This window comes from Panthera tigris, chromosome A3 (genome assembly GCF_018350195.1).
Source record: "Panthera tigris isolate Pti1 chromosome A3, P.tigris_Pti1_mat1.1, whole genome shotgun sequence".
Classification (NCBI taxonomy): domain Eukaryota; kingdom Metazoa; phylum Chordata; class Mammalia; order Carnivora; family Felidae; genus Panthera; species Panthera tigris.
In genome coordinates, this window is record NC_056662.1 from 23,499,602 (window position 1) to 23,515,478 (window position 15,877).

General features: G+C 49.6%; 1 protein-coding gene across 1 annotated transcript in view; it reads left to right on the forward strand.

Moving 5' to 3' along the window:
* The window catches only part of LOC102966686 (fer-1-like protein 4), a 33,704-nt gene that overhangs the window by 4,457 nt on the left and 13,370 nt on the right, over positions 1–15,877 (forward strand). The window contains exons 12-28 of the mRNA XM_042979668.1: positions 38–197; positions 322–505; positions 583–769; positions 1,376–1,734; positions 2,044–2,152; positions 2,343–2,517; positions 2,652–2,772; positions 3,198–3,298; positions 8,070–8,157; positions 8,231–8,347; positions 8,712–8,864; positions 9,742–9,895; positions 10,021–10,145; positions 10,561–10,695; positions 10,822–10,995; positions 11,447–11,563; positions 11,675–11,836. Of these exons, the coding sequence (XP_042835602.1) occupies positions 38–197; positions 322–505; positions 583–769; positions 1,376–1,734; positions 2,044–2,152; positions 2,343–2,517; positions 2,652–2,772; positions 3,198–3,298; positions 8,070–8,157; positions 8,231–8,347; positions 8,712–8,864; positions 9,742–9,895; positions 10,021–10,145; positions 10,561–10,695; positions 10,822–10,995; positions 11,447–11,563; positions 11,675–11,836 (2,621 nt within the window). The remainder of the gene's footprint in view (positions 1–37; positions 198–321; positions 506–582; positions 770–1,375; positions 1,735–2,043; positions 2,153–2,342; positions 2,518–2,651; positions 2,773–3,197; positions 3,299–8,069; positions 8,158–8,230; positions 8,348–8,711; positions 8,865–9,741; positions 9,896–10,020; positions 10,146–10,560; positions 10,696–10,821; positions 10,996–11,446; positions 11,564–11,674; positions 11,837–15,877) is intronic.

A 15,877-nucleotide genomic window follows, 5' to 3' on the forward strand; every position in this document is an offset into this window, starting at 1 on the left:
GTCTCCTCTGACCCGTGGCCTGCCCCTCCGCCCCCAGATGGCCACTTCTACCAGAAATGGGCTCCGCTGCACGACCCTCGGGACACCCGTGCTGGGACCAAAGGCTTCGTCAAAGTCACTTTGTCCGTGCGGGCGCGCGGGGACCTGCCTCCTCCGCTACCAGCCCCGGGCCCAGGTCACAGTTCCGACATCGAGAAGTGAGCTGGGGTGAGGGTGGGGGTAAGAATAAGACCGGGCGTGGCCTCCGGGACGCCGTAGGGGGGGGGGGTGGTGAAGCCCGACACCGCGGCGTTCCGCGGCCTCAGCGCCCCACTCCCTTAGGAACCTGCTCCTGCCACGCGGGGTGCCGGCCGCGAGGCCGTGGGCGCGGCTGCGCGTGCGCGTGTACCGGGCCGAGGGGCTGCCCGCGCTGCGCCCGGGGCTGCTAGGCAGTCTGGCCCGCGCCCTGCAGGACCAGCGCGTCCTCATGGACCCGTACGTGCGGGTGTCTTTCCTGGGGCAGCAGGTAAGTGCCTCCCGTCCCCACTCGGCCGAGGCGCGGGCCCCGGTGCCGTGCTGACCCCGCTCCGCCGCGGCCCCCAGGGCGAGACGTCTGTGCGCGGCGAGGCGGCGGCGCCCGAGTGGAACGAGCAGCTGAGCTTCGTGGAGCTCTTCCCGCCGCTGACGCGCGGCCTCCGTCTGCAGCTGCGGGACGACGCACCCTTGGTCGATATGGCCGTCGCCACGCACGTGCTAGACCTGAGGCAGATCTCACACCCGGGCCGCACGGGTGAGCGCCTGCGGCCAGCGTTTGCTGCCTCCGCCTGGTCCTGCCCGCCCTGGGTCCCTCCCCTGGCCGCAAACTCCAGCCCTGCTATCCCGCTCCGCCCCTCCACCCAGCACCAAGCCGTCCCCGCCCTTCAGGGCCTCACCTGTCGTCCCCAGACTACAAACCCCACTCTCGGTTTGCCTCTGTTGACAAAAACCTAAGGACAGCCGCATATCCAGTAGCCGCGCCAGCTGTGCTCTCCCTGACGATTTGCACGCAGAGAAAATAAACCCACTCACATCTTGCGTTCACCCCGCCCCTCACGGGATCACCTATAGCTCCGCCCCAATCGTGACTCCACCCCCAGAACTCGGGCTTCCGCAGTAGAGCTACGGGTTGTTTGTCCCAAGGGCCTTTGGGAGCTGGGGTAGATTAGATGTGCTCTCGGGTTTTGGTCCGTAGCTGTCGGTCCGCAGCTGTTCTCAGACTTCCCTCTCAGAGCTGCCAAAGCCCAATCCGACTCCCTGCCCCCTTGGACTTGCAGGAGATAAGAGTATGCTGCATAGACTGACCTAGTACCCATCTGCCCCGTGCTTTCCTCCAAAACGCTGTTCTTGTCCCCCACAGCGGGGTTTAACCCCACTTTCGGCCCGGCATGGGTGCCTCTCTATGGCTCTCCCCCCAGTGGGGGACTCCGGGATGGTCTTCAAAGTCTCAATGAAGGACTTGGCCAAGGCATTTGGTTCCGCGGCCGCCTGCTGGTTGCTCTGTCCATGGAAGTATCGGAAGGGAGAGCTGAACCTGAGCCTCCCCAGGCCCCACAGGGACCCAGATTGTCCAGGCTCATGAGAAAGAAGAAGAAAGCCAGGGGGGGCCAGACCCCAACCGGGATCCCACAGCACCTGGATGCCAGTACCAGTGGTGATGGTCCTGAGATTCCTGGTGCCATGGAGGTGGAGGTGGAGGACTTGCTGCCTCTGCCAGAGGTGGGAGCTGGGGTTTTAGCAAAGGGAGGGGGTCACTCTCAGCTCTGGAGTAACTGGCTCCCTGGCGTTAAACACAGGGGTGGAGTCTGAATTTCTGGGCCTGGATAAAGAATGTAATGTGTGTATACATGTGCTCTTGTGTATATACATATGTGTGGGGGGGGGGGGCTGAGCACTGAGAGGTAGGATACTTGTAGTGGTATTTCTAGGTCTTGGTTGCAGTCTTTCTATCAGCATTGTGGCCAAGCAAAGTTCGGATTGCAACCTGGGTGGGTGGGGGCTGACTGCCGTCTGACCCTCCTTCCTCAGAATGCCCTGGCGCCCTTGCAAGATTTCCTGCTCTTCGGTGTGCTTTTTGAGGCCACCATGATTGACCCTGCCTTGGCCTCCCAGCCCATCAGCTTTGAGATATCTATCGGTGTGTGGCCTAGCTGAACCCCTGAGGGTCATGGGTTTAAGGGTGGGGATTCTTGTTCCAGACTTAGGCCCCTGGAAGGGAAATTGACCTTCAGTAAGGGTGGGCTCTGGCTTTTATTGAGGCAGAGTTAGTTTGAAGGAGGGGTCAGACCCTAAGCTGGGTTCCCCCTGACCCTTGCTGCTCTGGGCAGGTCGTGCAGGCCGCCTGGAGGAGCAATTGGGCCCAAGGGCCAGGGCTGGGGAGGGAGCGGAGGGCAAGGCCGAGGAGGCACAGCCTCTGCTGGAGACGGAAATGGGAGCCGGGCTAGTGTTGGAGGAGGAGCTAGGGACCCCTGCTCAGCGGCCTGAGCCCATGGATGGCAATGGGTGAGTACTCCTGGTGTCTGGAAGGAGGGTGTTGGGAGATCTTCAGTGGCCCAGGACTGCCCCTCGCAGCCTCTGCTCTTCTACCCTCCCGGCCCCCCCTCCCCCCCCTCGACCCCCCCACCCCTCTGGTACAGGCCGTATTTCTGCTTGCCCCTGCGTCACCGAAAGCCATGTGTGCACGTGTGGAGCCGCTGGGAAGATCACACGTGGCGCCTGCAGAGCACTAACTGTGTGCAGAAAGTGGCCGAGAGGCTGGTGAGAGCGAGGCGGGTGCCCACAGGGAGAGGCTGGGATGTCGGGAAGACTGTGGCCTTTGAAAGGAGCTCTGGAGCGAGGCTAATAGGTAGAGCACCTGGGAGCCAGCATGCCCTAGGTGCAGGGCTAAAGAGCCAAAGAGCTCTGGTGGAACAGAGGAGACCAGAAATTGTGGGAAGACAGGGCTTCAGAATTGATACACCCAGAAAGGGGCCAGGTGAAGGCCATGGGTAGAGCTACTGGGGGCCCAGCCCCACTGCCGTGGAGCTGGTAGAGAAAAAAATGGAACCATGACCTGGATGGAGGTGAAGAAGCCCTGGGCATGGAAGTGCGGCAGTGAGTGGGAGAGGCTCTGGAGTGGGGATGTGGTCTAAAAGAGGGAGTCTGCAACCCTTTGACTCTGACCCTCTGGCCCTGTCGCGCAGGACCAGGGGCTGCAGGAGGTTGAGACTCTGCAGCGCAGGCCGGGGCCTGTTGCCTGCACACGGCTCAAGCAGGCGCTGGAAGAGTTGGTGGCAGGGAGCAGGTGAGCTGGGAGCCTCAGCCTCACTGCTGCGGGGCTTCGCATCAAACTCCAGGGTGAGGGAAACTCGTGGTGGCTGTTTGGAGCCAGGGTGGCTGGAGGCTGCGTTTGCTCCACTCTTCACAGGAGAATAAGGAGATGACGATCCCCATCAAGGGAGCGTCATAGAAACTATTGGGGGTTAGGCCACTCCCCTCCAGTAAACTCCCTTCCAGCTAATCTCCCCCCCTACTTCATGGAGAACATAGAAGCTTCACCTTCCTCCAGCAAGTCTACCACCTTGCCAGCTTCTGCACCCATCTGCTCACCTTCCCTCTTGCTATAGTGGAGGAAGGGTCCCTGCTTCCACAGTCATGGCTGTGATCTTGATTTCATCTCTCATCTACGGAGGAACTAGCTCTGCAATTGTCCACTTTCTCTCCTGCAGCATCAACTGGTCCCTAGTTACCAGGTCATTACTATAACCATGTAAACTTGTTCTAATGACCTCCATCTTTGACCTTCACTGCCCTGAATTCCATAACATGCTCCCTGCTCCAAGTACTTGGGTCTTTTTCTCCTTTCTTTCTTTCTTTCTTTCTTTCTTTCTTTCTTTCTTTCTTTCTTTCTTTCTTTCCTTCTTTCTTTCATGTTTATTTATTCTGAGAGAGAGAGAGAGAGAGAGAGCAAGAGATCATGCGAGTGCTCTGGGGAGGGGCAGAGAGAAAGGGAGAGAGAGAGAATTCCAAGTAGGCTCCATGCTGTCAGCACAGAGCCCCACGCAGGGCTTGATCCCACAAACTGTGAGATCATGACCTGAGCCGAAACCAAGAGTTGGATGCTTAACCGAGTCACCCAGGCACCCCATAAGTGTTTTTCTGATCCTCTTCTCAAAAGAGTTATTAATCCATTTATTCAATAATATTTATGGCACTTACTATGCCAGACACTGTTTTAGGTGCAGAAATAACAGTGAAAAAGCATTCTTTTTTTTTTTTTTTTAAGTTTATTTATTTATTTTGACAGAGACAGAGCAAGCAAAGGAGGGGCAGAGAAAGTGGGGGAGAATCCCAAGCAGGCTCCACGCTGTCAGCACAGAGCCCAATGCGGGGCTCAAATAACAAACTGTGAGATCATGACCTGATCTGAAACCAAGAGCCAGACGCTTAATTGACTGAGCTCCCAGGTGCCCAGTGAAAAAGCGTTCTTGGGGCGCCTGGGTGGCGCAGTCGGTTGGGCGTCCGACTTCAGCCAGGTCACGATCTCGCGGTCCGTGAGTTCGAGCCCCGCGTCAGGCTCTGGGCTGATGGCTCAGAGCCTGGAGCCTGTTTCCGATTCTGTGTCTCCCTCTCTCTCTGCCCCTCCCCCGTTCATGCTCTGTCTCTCTCTGTCCCAAAAATGAATAAACGTTGAAAAAAAAAAATTTAAAAAAAGAAAAAGCGTTCTTGCCCACAAAAATTCCTGAAACTTATATTCTGGTGGGGGATAGTGTGGAGGTTGGATAGAAACAAGTAATAAACATATAAACAATAAAGAAGAAATATAAGAATTATGATAAGGATAGTGTTAGGGAGAAAATAAAGCTAGGAAATATTAGAGAGAGGTGTTGCAATTTTAGAAAGGGTGGCAAAGAGGGGCCACTATGAAGTTGATATGAAGAAGTTGAAGGAGCAAGCTGTATCTGTAAGGGTGTTCCAGACAGAAGGTATAGCATGTGCAAAGGCACTGTGGTGAAATATTCCTGGTGTGTTTGAGGAGGAGGAAGGGAACCGGTGTGACTCTAGCACAGTGAGGAGAGTAGATGAGGCTGCAGTGTGTGTGGGGAAAGGAAGATAATGGTGGGGAGAGGCATGTGGAAGCCTCAATCGCCATTGTAATGACTGTCCGTGGCTTCTTCTCTGATTTACTTGAAGAGCCACTGAAGGTTTTGAAAGGAGAAGGGAAGGGATATGGTCTGACTTATCCTTTAAAAAGGTCAGTGGGGAAGGGATGATATAAGAGAGGAAGCAAAGAGATTACTAAATAGAACATTGTAATAATCCAGGTGACCAATATTGATGAATCTAATTTAGGGTGGTTGCAGTGGACATAGAATGACATGAATGGATTCAAGAGCAATTTGGACTTTGAAGGTGACACCTCAGTACTTGTGAATAGAAGATATAGGGGATGAGGAAAAATGTACAGGAAGGAGTCATGAATGACCCTCAAGATCTTGGCTTGCACAACTGTGTAGATGGTGCTATTTACTGAGCTATGGAAAGCAAGAGAAGGAGGAGGTCTGATGGCAGCGAAGGGAATATCAGAAGCTCATTTTGGGTATGTTAACTTTGAGATTTCTATTAGACTTATAAGCAGATGTGTCTGTTAGGCTGTTAGCTGTATGAGTTGAGGTCTGGGGAGACTTCTAGACTGGAAATGAAAAACTGGGAGCTGTAAATACATAGATGGAGCTGGATATGACTGTCTAGGAAGCAGAGAAAAGAGAAACTGAGGGGAGCCTGAGTGGCTCAGTCGGTTAAGCATCCAACTTTGGCTCAGGTCATGATTTCATGGTTCGTGGGTTCCAGCCCTGTGTTAGGCTCTGTGCTGACAGCTCAGAGCCTGGAGCCTGTTTCGGATTCTGTGTCTCCTTCTCTCTCTGCCCCTCCCCTGCTCGTTTTCTGTTTCCCTCTCTGTCTCTCAAAAATAAATAAACGTTAAAAAAATATATATTAAAAAAAAAGAGAGAGAGAAACCGAGGATCTGGAGAGCTCCAGCATGTGGAGGTCGGATGAGAGGAGGACTCAGGCAAGGGACTGCTTGTAAGTGGTCACTTTTCTGTCCCCATATTTCAGCCTCTCAGTGTGAGCAGATGCACTTGACCCCACACTCCTTCTTGAAAGACTCTGCTGTTGACTTCTATGCCCCTGGTTTTCCTTCTGCTTCCCTTGCTGTTCTTTCTCTTTCACTTGCTCCTTGTCTCTTCTTGACCTCTACATAGTCTAAAGGTTCATGTGATTATGTTCCAGCGCTTCATTCTAAAGCTCTTTTCTCTGTCTACATTCTCTACATTTGTTCCACAAGAGCTACCACCCTTAATCCAGTTTAATTCCTTGTTTGACTTTCTATATAGTGCCATTAAACTGTTTTTCTTTTCACTTTACTGAAATGATTTTATTACTGAAATTATCCTTTGGCAGGGAAATTTCAATGAAAGATTTGTCTGTGTCATATTTTGCTATGTATAGTTTTGGCCAGTATGGTTTTCTTTTTTGGCTATTATTCTACCAGATCCCATTTCCCTAAATCTCATCTTGTGGACCTAAATCTTATCAAGAAGATTTGATTCAGTTTTATTTTATGTTGCTTATTTCTACCCATAGAAGCCTTGGGGCAAAGAGCAATTACTAAGCCAAAAGTGTAACCTCTGGAAGCAGTATTAGATGAAAAATCCTTGGAGTCATTTATTTTCTATCTTTTTGAAAATTTGCATAATACAAGCTTAAGAAATAACCATAGGTCATAAAGGGCCCAAAATATTATGTCTCAAAAATCATTTTAATTTACCCAGAAAATATTTTTTCAGCATCGATTAGGTGCCAGGGCCTGGGGGTACAAGTGGTAATCAAAATGAAGTCCCTGCCTTAGGGACTTTCTAATACTTTTTATTTTGAGACACAGATAAAGCAGAATATGAGAATGGAGAAAGTGGCAGGGGCTGTTTAGAAGGGATGACCAGGGAAGATCTGAGAGGAGGTAACATTTGAGTAGAGACCTGAATGAAGAAGGGAAGCGAGCCATGCGAAGATCTAGGGACCGAACATTCTAGCAGAGGGAGCAGCTAATACAAAGGCCTTGAGGTGGTGATGGGCTGGGTGTATTCATGGAGGAGCAGAAAGGCCAGTGTGATATTGATGGTTGGATTGTGCACGAGGGGAGAGGAATGTTTGATGAGGATAGGGGAGATAAAGGGAGCGTGATTATGTAGGGCTTTCTTAAAAATTCTGTTGTTTGAGATGAGAAACCTCTGGAGAGGAGTGAAATGGTCTGGAAAAGCATTGAAAATATCTCTCTGGATGCCATATTGAGAACATTCATGGGGAGAGTAGGGAAGGAGCATAGTAAGACCAGCTAGGAAGCTGCTGCAATAGTTCTAGGCTTGGACTAGGATGGTCCTGGAAAAGGAGAAAAGTGGTCAGATGCTGAACATATTTTGAAGATGGAGCCTGAACAATATGCTGGTGGATTGATGTGGAATAGGAATGAAAGAAAGAGTAGTGAAGGATGTCTCTGAAGTTTTAAAGTAAAACAGATTTTGGCAGGGGAGAGGTGTGTGTGGGGGCGGTAATTGGAAATTATGCACTTGGTATGGGCATGTAATGTTTGAGCTACCATTAGTTAATGTTGGGACTATAAAGCCCATCTGAGCCTTTAATGTTCATTGGAATCCCCCAGAACCAGCATGCAGATTCTAGCAGCAGGTCTGGGGCAGGGCGGAGATTCTGCATTTCTAACTAGGTGATACCACTGCTGTTGGTCCTGGGCCAGCTTTGAGTAGCCAGGGCAGTAGATAGTTACATAGTAGTGCCTTCTGGGGCTCCAAAGTGAGGCTGGCCTCTATGAAGTTGGGAGTGGTCCATGTACAGAAGCCACCCTTGGCTTAGGAAAGGGAGGTCTTTGAGAACATGACTGACAGGAGCTGTGAGGGAGTCTGGGAGGTGGTGGGAGGCCTGCTCTGAGGGAGGTGGTCCCCTAGGGGTCAGCGTTCCCTCCTCTGACTCCCACCTGCCATGCCCGCTCCTGCTCACTGCAGACAGTTTTGCCACGGTGCTGAGCGCAGGACAATGACCCGGCCCAATGCCCTGGATCGATGCCGAGGGAAACTGCTCGTGCACAGCCTGGTACGGTCTGGGGAAGTGGGATCAGGGGCACCTAGCTGGGGCCCTTCACTCATGTTTCTTCCTGCCCTTCCAGAACCTGTTGGCAAAGCAAGGACTGCGGCTTCTACGGGGTCTGAGGCAGGGCAACGTGCAAGAGAAGGTGGCCTTGTCCAAGAAGCTCTTGGCCAAACTGCGCTTCCTGGCCCAGGAGGTAACACCTGGCCACCTATTTCCTTACCCTGCATACCCTGGTGGTGATGGTTGCACAACACTGGTTGATGCACAACAATGTACTACTGAACTGTACACTTAAAAATGGTTGCAGAGGTAAGTTTTATGCAATGTGTATTTTACCACAATTAAAAAAAAACAGGAAAAAAAAAAGAAGTCAGGTTGGACTTTGAGGTTGCCTGTGGGGCATCCAAGAGAGATATGTCTAGGAGGCAGGTGGCTATATGGATCTGGAGTTTAAGGGTATGTGTCAGGGCTAAGATGGATGCTTTGTCCATCGGACCAGTGGAAGCTGCAGCACAGGTGGTCTCAGCTCCATCCATGACCCAGTTCTCTGCCTGCAGCCCCAGCCACCCCTCCCAGATGTGCTAGTCTGGATGCTCAGTGGGCGGCGCCGAGTGGCCTGGGCCCGGATCCCTGCCCAGGATGTGCTGTTCTCTGTGGTTGAGGAGGAGCGAGGCCGGGACTGCGGGAAGATCCAGAGTCTGCTGCTCTCGGTGAGGGGTGTGGGTTGCTGGAGACTGGAGTGGGGTGAGGCTCCTAGGGTGGGGGCAGGGGGCATGAGGTGGAAGGCTGTGGTTCCCATCAGGGTGTCCCCAAACTCTTTGTTGTATTTAAAAACACTTAAAATTTTCTTATTTAAAACTTTTTTTCAATTAAAAAAATTTTAAGTTATAAAATGTCTTATTTTAATTTTTAAATTTTTTACATTTAATATTTACTTAAAGATTATTATTCTTTTTAAAAGTATACGTGAACTCTTTTCAATTATCCTAAAAGCCAAAAGGAGATTGTACCTTTACCTAGGTCCACTTTGATGTGAGAAAAACACCAAGTTTTGTCAGCTCTGGGCCTGCACTGGCCCTTTTGCTGACCAGGCTCTGATAGACCGTCAGGTGACCAGAATGGGAGATTGATGAGTCTGTTCCTTATAAGTACAGCTGGTTTGGGGGCAAAATGCTTCTAATCAAGGTGTCCCTGGAATAGATGCCAGCAAAGGTCCCTAGTGCTAAGAAGCAGTGACTTTTGGGGTAGGGAACAGGGCATCTAAATGTGTTGGGGCTCAGAGGACAGAGGGGGTAAGTGTGGGGTGTGGCAGTGAAGAGCTTAGAGTGCATTTTGGGGGAATGGGGTTTGGTATAGGAAGTGACGGTGTTGGGGCCAGAGGACTAGGTTATGGGAGTGTTCAGGGTAATGGGTACTGGATAGACGGCATGGAGTGGGGTGTAGGGATAGGGTACAGGGAGTACTCTTTGGCTTCGGCACTGGGAAGTGGTCTAGTGATACAGAGAGTATGGGCACACCCTGGGGGTGCAGAGACAGGTCTAGGGGGTGGTAAGAGGTGGGCCCTAACATGCCACCTCCCTGCAATAGGCACCTGGGGCAGCTCCAGGCGAAGTCTGTGCCAAGCTGGAGCTCTTCCTGTGGCTAGGGCTGGGCAAACAAGCCAAGGCCTGCACCTCAGAGCTCCCCCAGGACCTGCTGCCTGAGCCCTCTGCGGGGCTGCCCCACCACCTGTGCCGGGATGGTGAGTACAGCTCGACACTTGCCTCACGTGTGGGGCTAGATGCTCAGCTGGGGGCTTGGAGGGGTCTGGGGTCAGGGACTCCGGTGGTCCCCTGAACAAACATCTCTTTCTTGCCCCCACCGCAGACTTCAGCTACTTCCAGCTCCGGGCCCACTTGTACCAGGCCCGAGGGGTGTTGGCAGCAGATGACAGTGGGCTTTCGGACCCATTTGCTCGAGTCCTCATCTCTACCCAGTGCCAGACCACACGGGTGAGGGCTGCACTGGGATGTTGTGGGAAGCGGGGGGCTCTGGGAGACAGAGTGGGGCGAGGGCTGAGCTTTTCCTCAGCCCCTAAGTCTCTTTTCCTGCTCTGGATTTTCAGGACAGGATACTGGATTGAGCCGCCCTGGTTTAGAGGGTGGTGTAGAACTAGAGGGCCTTCCGGATGAGGAATTGTTTTGAGGGGTTGACTGTAGGACTAGCCCCAAGGGTGGCAGTTTACAGTTAGGGGGACCAGGCTCCAACCCCACTCTGGCGGGCTGTTTCATCTTCACCACACTCTCCCTCCTTTTGTGATAAACAGCTGCTTAAAGTATCACTTCAGGGCAAGAGTGCTCATGTGGGATGTATGTTGGAGATTCCTTTGATGCCTGCCTTTGACTCCCTCTCTGCATGGCCCCCAAGGTCCTGGAGCAGACGCTGAGTCCCCTGTGGGATGAGCTCTTGGTGTTTGATCAGCTGATTGTAGACGGGAGGAGGGAGCATCTGCAGGAGGAGCCTCCATTAGTGGTCGTCAATGTCTTTGACCACAATAAGTTTGTGAGTGTGGCCTGGGCCCCATCTGTGTTCCCACCCCCGAGTGCCCCCCACTCCTCATCTTGATGCTCCCTTCCCCTGGCTCTGGAGCATCTTCTAGTTTTGTCTTAACTGCCCTGCTCTCTGCAGGGCCCCCCTGTGTTCCTGGGAAGGGCACTGGCCACCCCGAGGGTGAAGCTGACAGAGGACCCTTACCAACGCCCTGAGCTACAGTTCTTCCCCCTAAGAAAGGGGCCCCGGGCAGCTGGAGAGCTCATTGCCACCTTTGAACTCATTGAACTGGACTACAGTGGCCGGTTTGAGGTCAGAGTACCCTGGCCTAGCCGGCACAGGCTGTGGACTCTTATATTCTGTCAGGTTGTCTGCCTCCAGAGAATATGGAACATGGGCATGTCCTGGGATTACCCCTCCAAGTATTTTACCCCCAGAAAATGCAGGCTGCAGATCTGTCTTGCAGTCACCTCATTGGACTTCCCAACTTCAGGGAACATTAGAAGTACACATATCGTGGGTTCCTTTTGCCAGGGCTTCCACCCTAGAGACAGACCCTAGGCTGCAGCTTGATCCTCATGCCTCAGACACCCACCTTCCTGTGCGTGACTGCTTCCTGAGATATGCCCCTCCTGCCCATCCAGCCTTTCTAGTTCCTCTGGATTTATATTTCACTGGCAGCTCTCAATATCCCTTCCCCAAGCCCACATTTCCCTCCTTTGGCCTGATTCCTCCTTGACCTCTGATCTCTTGCCCCCTGCAGCCCTCAGTGCCCAGTGATGTAGAGCCCCAGGATCTGACACCACTGGCCGAGCCCCTCTCCGGGCGCCTGTCCCTGCCACCTAACGTGCGTCCAGTACTCAGGGAGTTCCGTGTTGAGGTATCGTCAGTCACACATCCCTCCCACCCCCACCACACACCACACACACACACACACCTGGGTGCCTTCTGTCAAGTGCAGGCCCCTGAATTTCTCACTTCCTGACCCCAGGTGCTGTTCTGGGGTCTGAGGGGTCTCGGCCGTGTGCATCTGTTTGAAGTGGAGCAGCCCCAGGTTGTGCTGGAGGTGGCTGGGCGACGTGTGGAGTCGGAGGTCCTGGCCAGTTACCGTGAGAACCCCAATTTCACTGAGCTTGTCAGGCATCTGACAGTGGTGAGGACATGCGCTGGGAGCAAGAAATGCTGGGTTAAGAAGTGAAAGGGCAGTGGGATGGTGAATTCCTAGCCAGTCATCTTAGGTTAATCAAGGGATCAGCAAATATTTTTAAATTTATTTTTAAATTAATAATTATTATTATTTTTAATTTACATCCAAATTAGTTAACATATAGTATAATGATAACTTCAGGAATAGAATTTAGTGATTCATCACTTACATATAACACCCAGTGCTCATCCCAACAAATGTCCCCCATAATGTCCCTTGCCCATTTAGCCCATCCCCCCACCCCAAACCCCTCCAGCAACCCTCAGTTCGCCCTCTGTATTTAAGTCTCTTATGGTTTGTCTCCCTTCCTGTTTTTACACTGTTTTTGCTTCCCTTCCCTTACGTTCATCTATTTTATATCTTAAATTCCACATAAGACTGAAATCATATTTGTCTCTCTCTGACTGACTTATTTCACTTATTGCTAGAGTAATACATTCTAGTTCCATCCATGTTGTTGCAAATGGCAAGATTGCATTCTTTTTGATTTCCAAGTAATACTCCATTGTATATACCACATCTTCTTCTTCTTCTTTTTTCATGCTTATTTTTGAGAGAGAGAGACAGAACATGAGTGGGAGAGGGGCAGAGAGAGAGAGGAAGACACAGAATCCGAAGCAGGCTCCGGACTCCAAGCTGTCAGCACAGAGCCTGATGCAGGGCTCAAACTCATGAACTGTGAGATCATGACCTGAGCCAAAGTCAGACACTTAACTGACTGAGCCACCCAGGCATCATTCATCTTTATTCATTCATTATTCGATGGACATCTGGGCTCTTTCCATACTTTGACTATTGTTGATAGTGCTACTATAAGCATTGGGGTGCATGTGCCCCTTTGAATCAGCTCTTCTGTATCCTTTGGATAAATACTTAGTAGTGCAATTGCTGGGTCGTAGGATAGTTCTATTTTTAACTTTTTGAGGAACCTCCATACTATTTTCCAGAGTGGCTGTACCAGTTTGCATTCCCACCAGCAGTGCAAAAGGGTTCCTCTTTCTCTACAGCCTTGTCAACATCTGTTGTTGCCTGAGCTGTTAATGTTGCCATTCTGACAGGTATGAGGTGGTATCTCATTGTGGTTTGGATTTATATTTCCCTGATGATGAGTGATGTTGAGCATTTTTTCATGTGTCTGTTAGCCATCTGGATGTCTTCTTTGGAAAAGCATCTATTCATGTCTTTTGCCCGTTTCTTCACTGGATTATTTGTTTTTTGGGTGTTGAGTTTGATCAGTTCCTTATAAAGATATAACCCTTTATCTGATATGTCATTTGCAAATATCTTCTCCCATTCTGTCAGTTGCCTTTTAGTTTTGCTGATTGTTTCCTTCGCTGTGCAGAAGGTTTTTATTTTGATGAGGTCCCAGTAGTTCATTTTTGCTTTTGTTTCCCTTGCCTCTGGAGACATGTCAAGTAAGAAGTTGCTGCAGCCCAGGTCACAGAGGTTGTTGACTGTTTTCTCCTCTAGGATTTTGATGGCTTCTTGTCTTACATTTAGGTCTTTCATCCATTTTGAGTTTATTTTTGTGTATGGTGTAAGCAAGTGGTCCAGGTACATTCTTCTGCATGTTGTTGTCCAGGTTTCCCAACACCATTTGCTGAAGAGACTGTCTTTTTTCCATTGCATTCTTTCCTGGTTTGTCAAAGATTAGCTGGCCGTACATTTATGGGTCCATTTCTGGTTCTCTATTCTGTTCTATTGATCTATGTGTCTTTTTTTTTAATTAAAAAAATTTTTTAATGTTTATTTTTTGAGAGAGAGAGAGAGAGTGTGTGAGTCAGAGCACAAGCAGAGGAGGGGCAGAGAGGGAGGGAGACACAGAATCCAAAGCAGGCTCCAGGCTCTAAGCTGTCAGCACAGAGCCCGATGTAGAGCTTAAACCCAAGAACCACGAGATCATGACCTGAGCTGAAGCCGAACGCTCAACTGACTGAGCCACCCAGGTGCCCCTATGTGTCTGTTTTTGTGCCAGTACCATACTGTCTTGATGATTACAGCTTTGTAATACAGCTTGAAGTCTGGAGCAAATTTTCTATAAAAAGACAGATAGTAAATATTTTAGGCTTTGTGGGCCAAATAGTTTCAGTTGCAATTACTCAACTCTGTAATAGTAGCATGAAAACAGACATAAACAGCAAGTAAATGAATAAGTATGACTGTGTTCCAATAGAACTTTATTTATAAAAACAGGCAGTGGGCCAGATTTGGCTTACAGGTTATAGTTTGCTGATCTCTGGATTAATCCATGAACTGGTGGTACTCTCTTGGCTCTGTTGAATGAGTGGCTTAGGTAAGTGTCATGCAATATAGGTCACAAAGAATCTATCTAGTGTCTGAGACACCAGGGGCAAAGAAATGCATTCTTTGTGTAATTTGTAATTTCTGTAGTATGGACTTTGGATTCAAATTCTGGCAGTGCCACTTAGGAGCTTGTCAAATCACTTGTCTTAGTTGAGCTTTAGTGCTTTGTTTGTTTAATGATGTTTTTAAAGCTTATTTATTTATTTTGAGAGAGAGAGTGCTAGCACAGTGGGGGAGAGGCAGAGGAGGAAGAGAGAGAGAAGCTCAAGCAGGCTTGGTGCTGACAGTGCAGAGCCTGATGATGCAGGGCTCAAACTCATGAACCATGAGATCATGACCTGAGCTGAAACCCAGAGTCAGACACTTAACTGATTGAGCCACCCAGGTGTCCCTATTTGTTTGTATAAAAGAAAAACCTATTTCTGATTTGAAGAAATATTGAAGATTGAAGGAAATACATCAAATGCTTCTTGCAGGAGTGCTGTAGGGAGCCAGTGAGAGAAAGGATCTTGGTGAAAGGGCTTTGTAAACTGAAAAGTGCTGTGCCTATGTGAGGGGGAGACCGGGACAAAGCATAGTGGTTCCAGACTGCAAGGGGGTAAAACCCCACAAGAACAAACAAACAAAAAACAAAAACAACAAAAACCCTAACACATTCTTGACTCTGTTTCACCTGCAAGAGTTTTCAGTTTGGAAACTTCATTGTGCTATAAGATGGTGAAGCTGGAAGCAGTTTGCTCATTGAACTTCTAGGGAATGTTTCCTTTCATTTCTTATTTCACAGTGCAAATTGAGGAAATCATATCCCTGTCTCCACCTCTCTCCATTGTGCACTTGAAAAGAATGACTAAGTATTCTTCTGTTGTTTAGGTAGAGTGACCTATAGATGTCAGTTAGGTCAGGCTGGGTTAGTAGTGTTATGCAAGCCTTCTTAAAAAAAGCCTTCTTTAGGGGCGCCTGTGTGGCTCAGTCAGTTGAGCATCTGACTTCAGGTCATGATCTCACAGTTCGTGGGTTTGAACCCCACATCAGGCTCTGTGCTGACAGCTGAGAGCCTGAAGCCTGCTTCAGATTCTGTGGCTCCCTCTCTCTGTCCCTCCCCTGCTCACACACTCTCTCTCTCAAAAATAAACAAACATTTAAAAAAAAATAAAAAAAAAAAGCCTTCTTGGGGTGCCTGAGTGGCTCAGTCAGTTGAGCATTGGATCTTGATTTTGACTCAAGGTCATGATCTCATGGTTAGTGAGACTGAGCGAGTCGGACTCCATGCTGACAGCATGGGACCTGCTTGGGCTTCATTCCCTCTCCCTCTCTCACTCTCTCTCTCTCTCAAAATAAATAAATAAACAATGAAAAAAAAGCCTTCTTGGTGATTTTCTAACTAGTTGTTCCATCCGTTATTGAGAATATGATATTGAAGTCTCCAGCTATTATTGTTGAATCGTTTTTTTTCCCTTCAATTTTGTCACAGTCTACTTGTATTTTGAGGTTCTGTTGTTAGGTACATATATGTTTACAATTGCTATAGCTTCCTATGAGTTGATCTGTTTATCATCATAAAATGTCTGTCTTTGCCTCTAGTAAAATTTTGTGTCTTAAAGTTCATTTTGTCTGATAGTAAAGCCATTCCAGCTCTCTATGATTACTGGATGCATGATGTATCTTTCCCCATCCTTTTCCTTT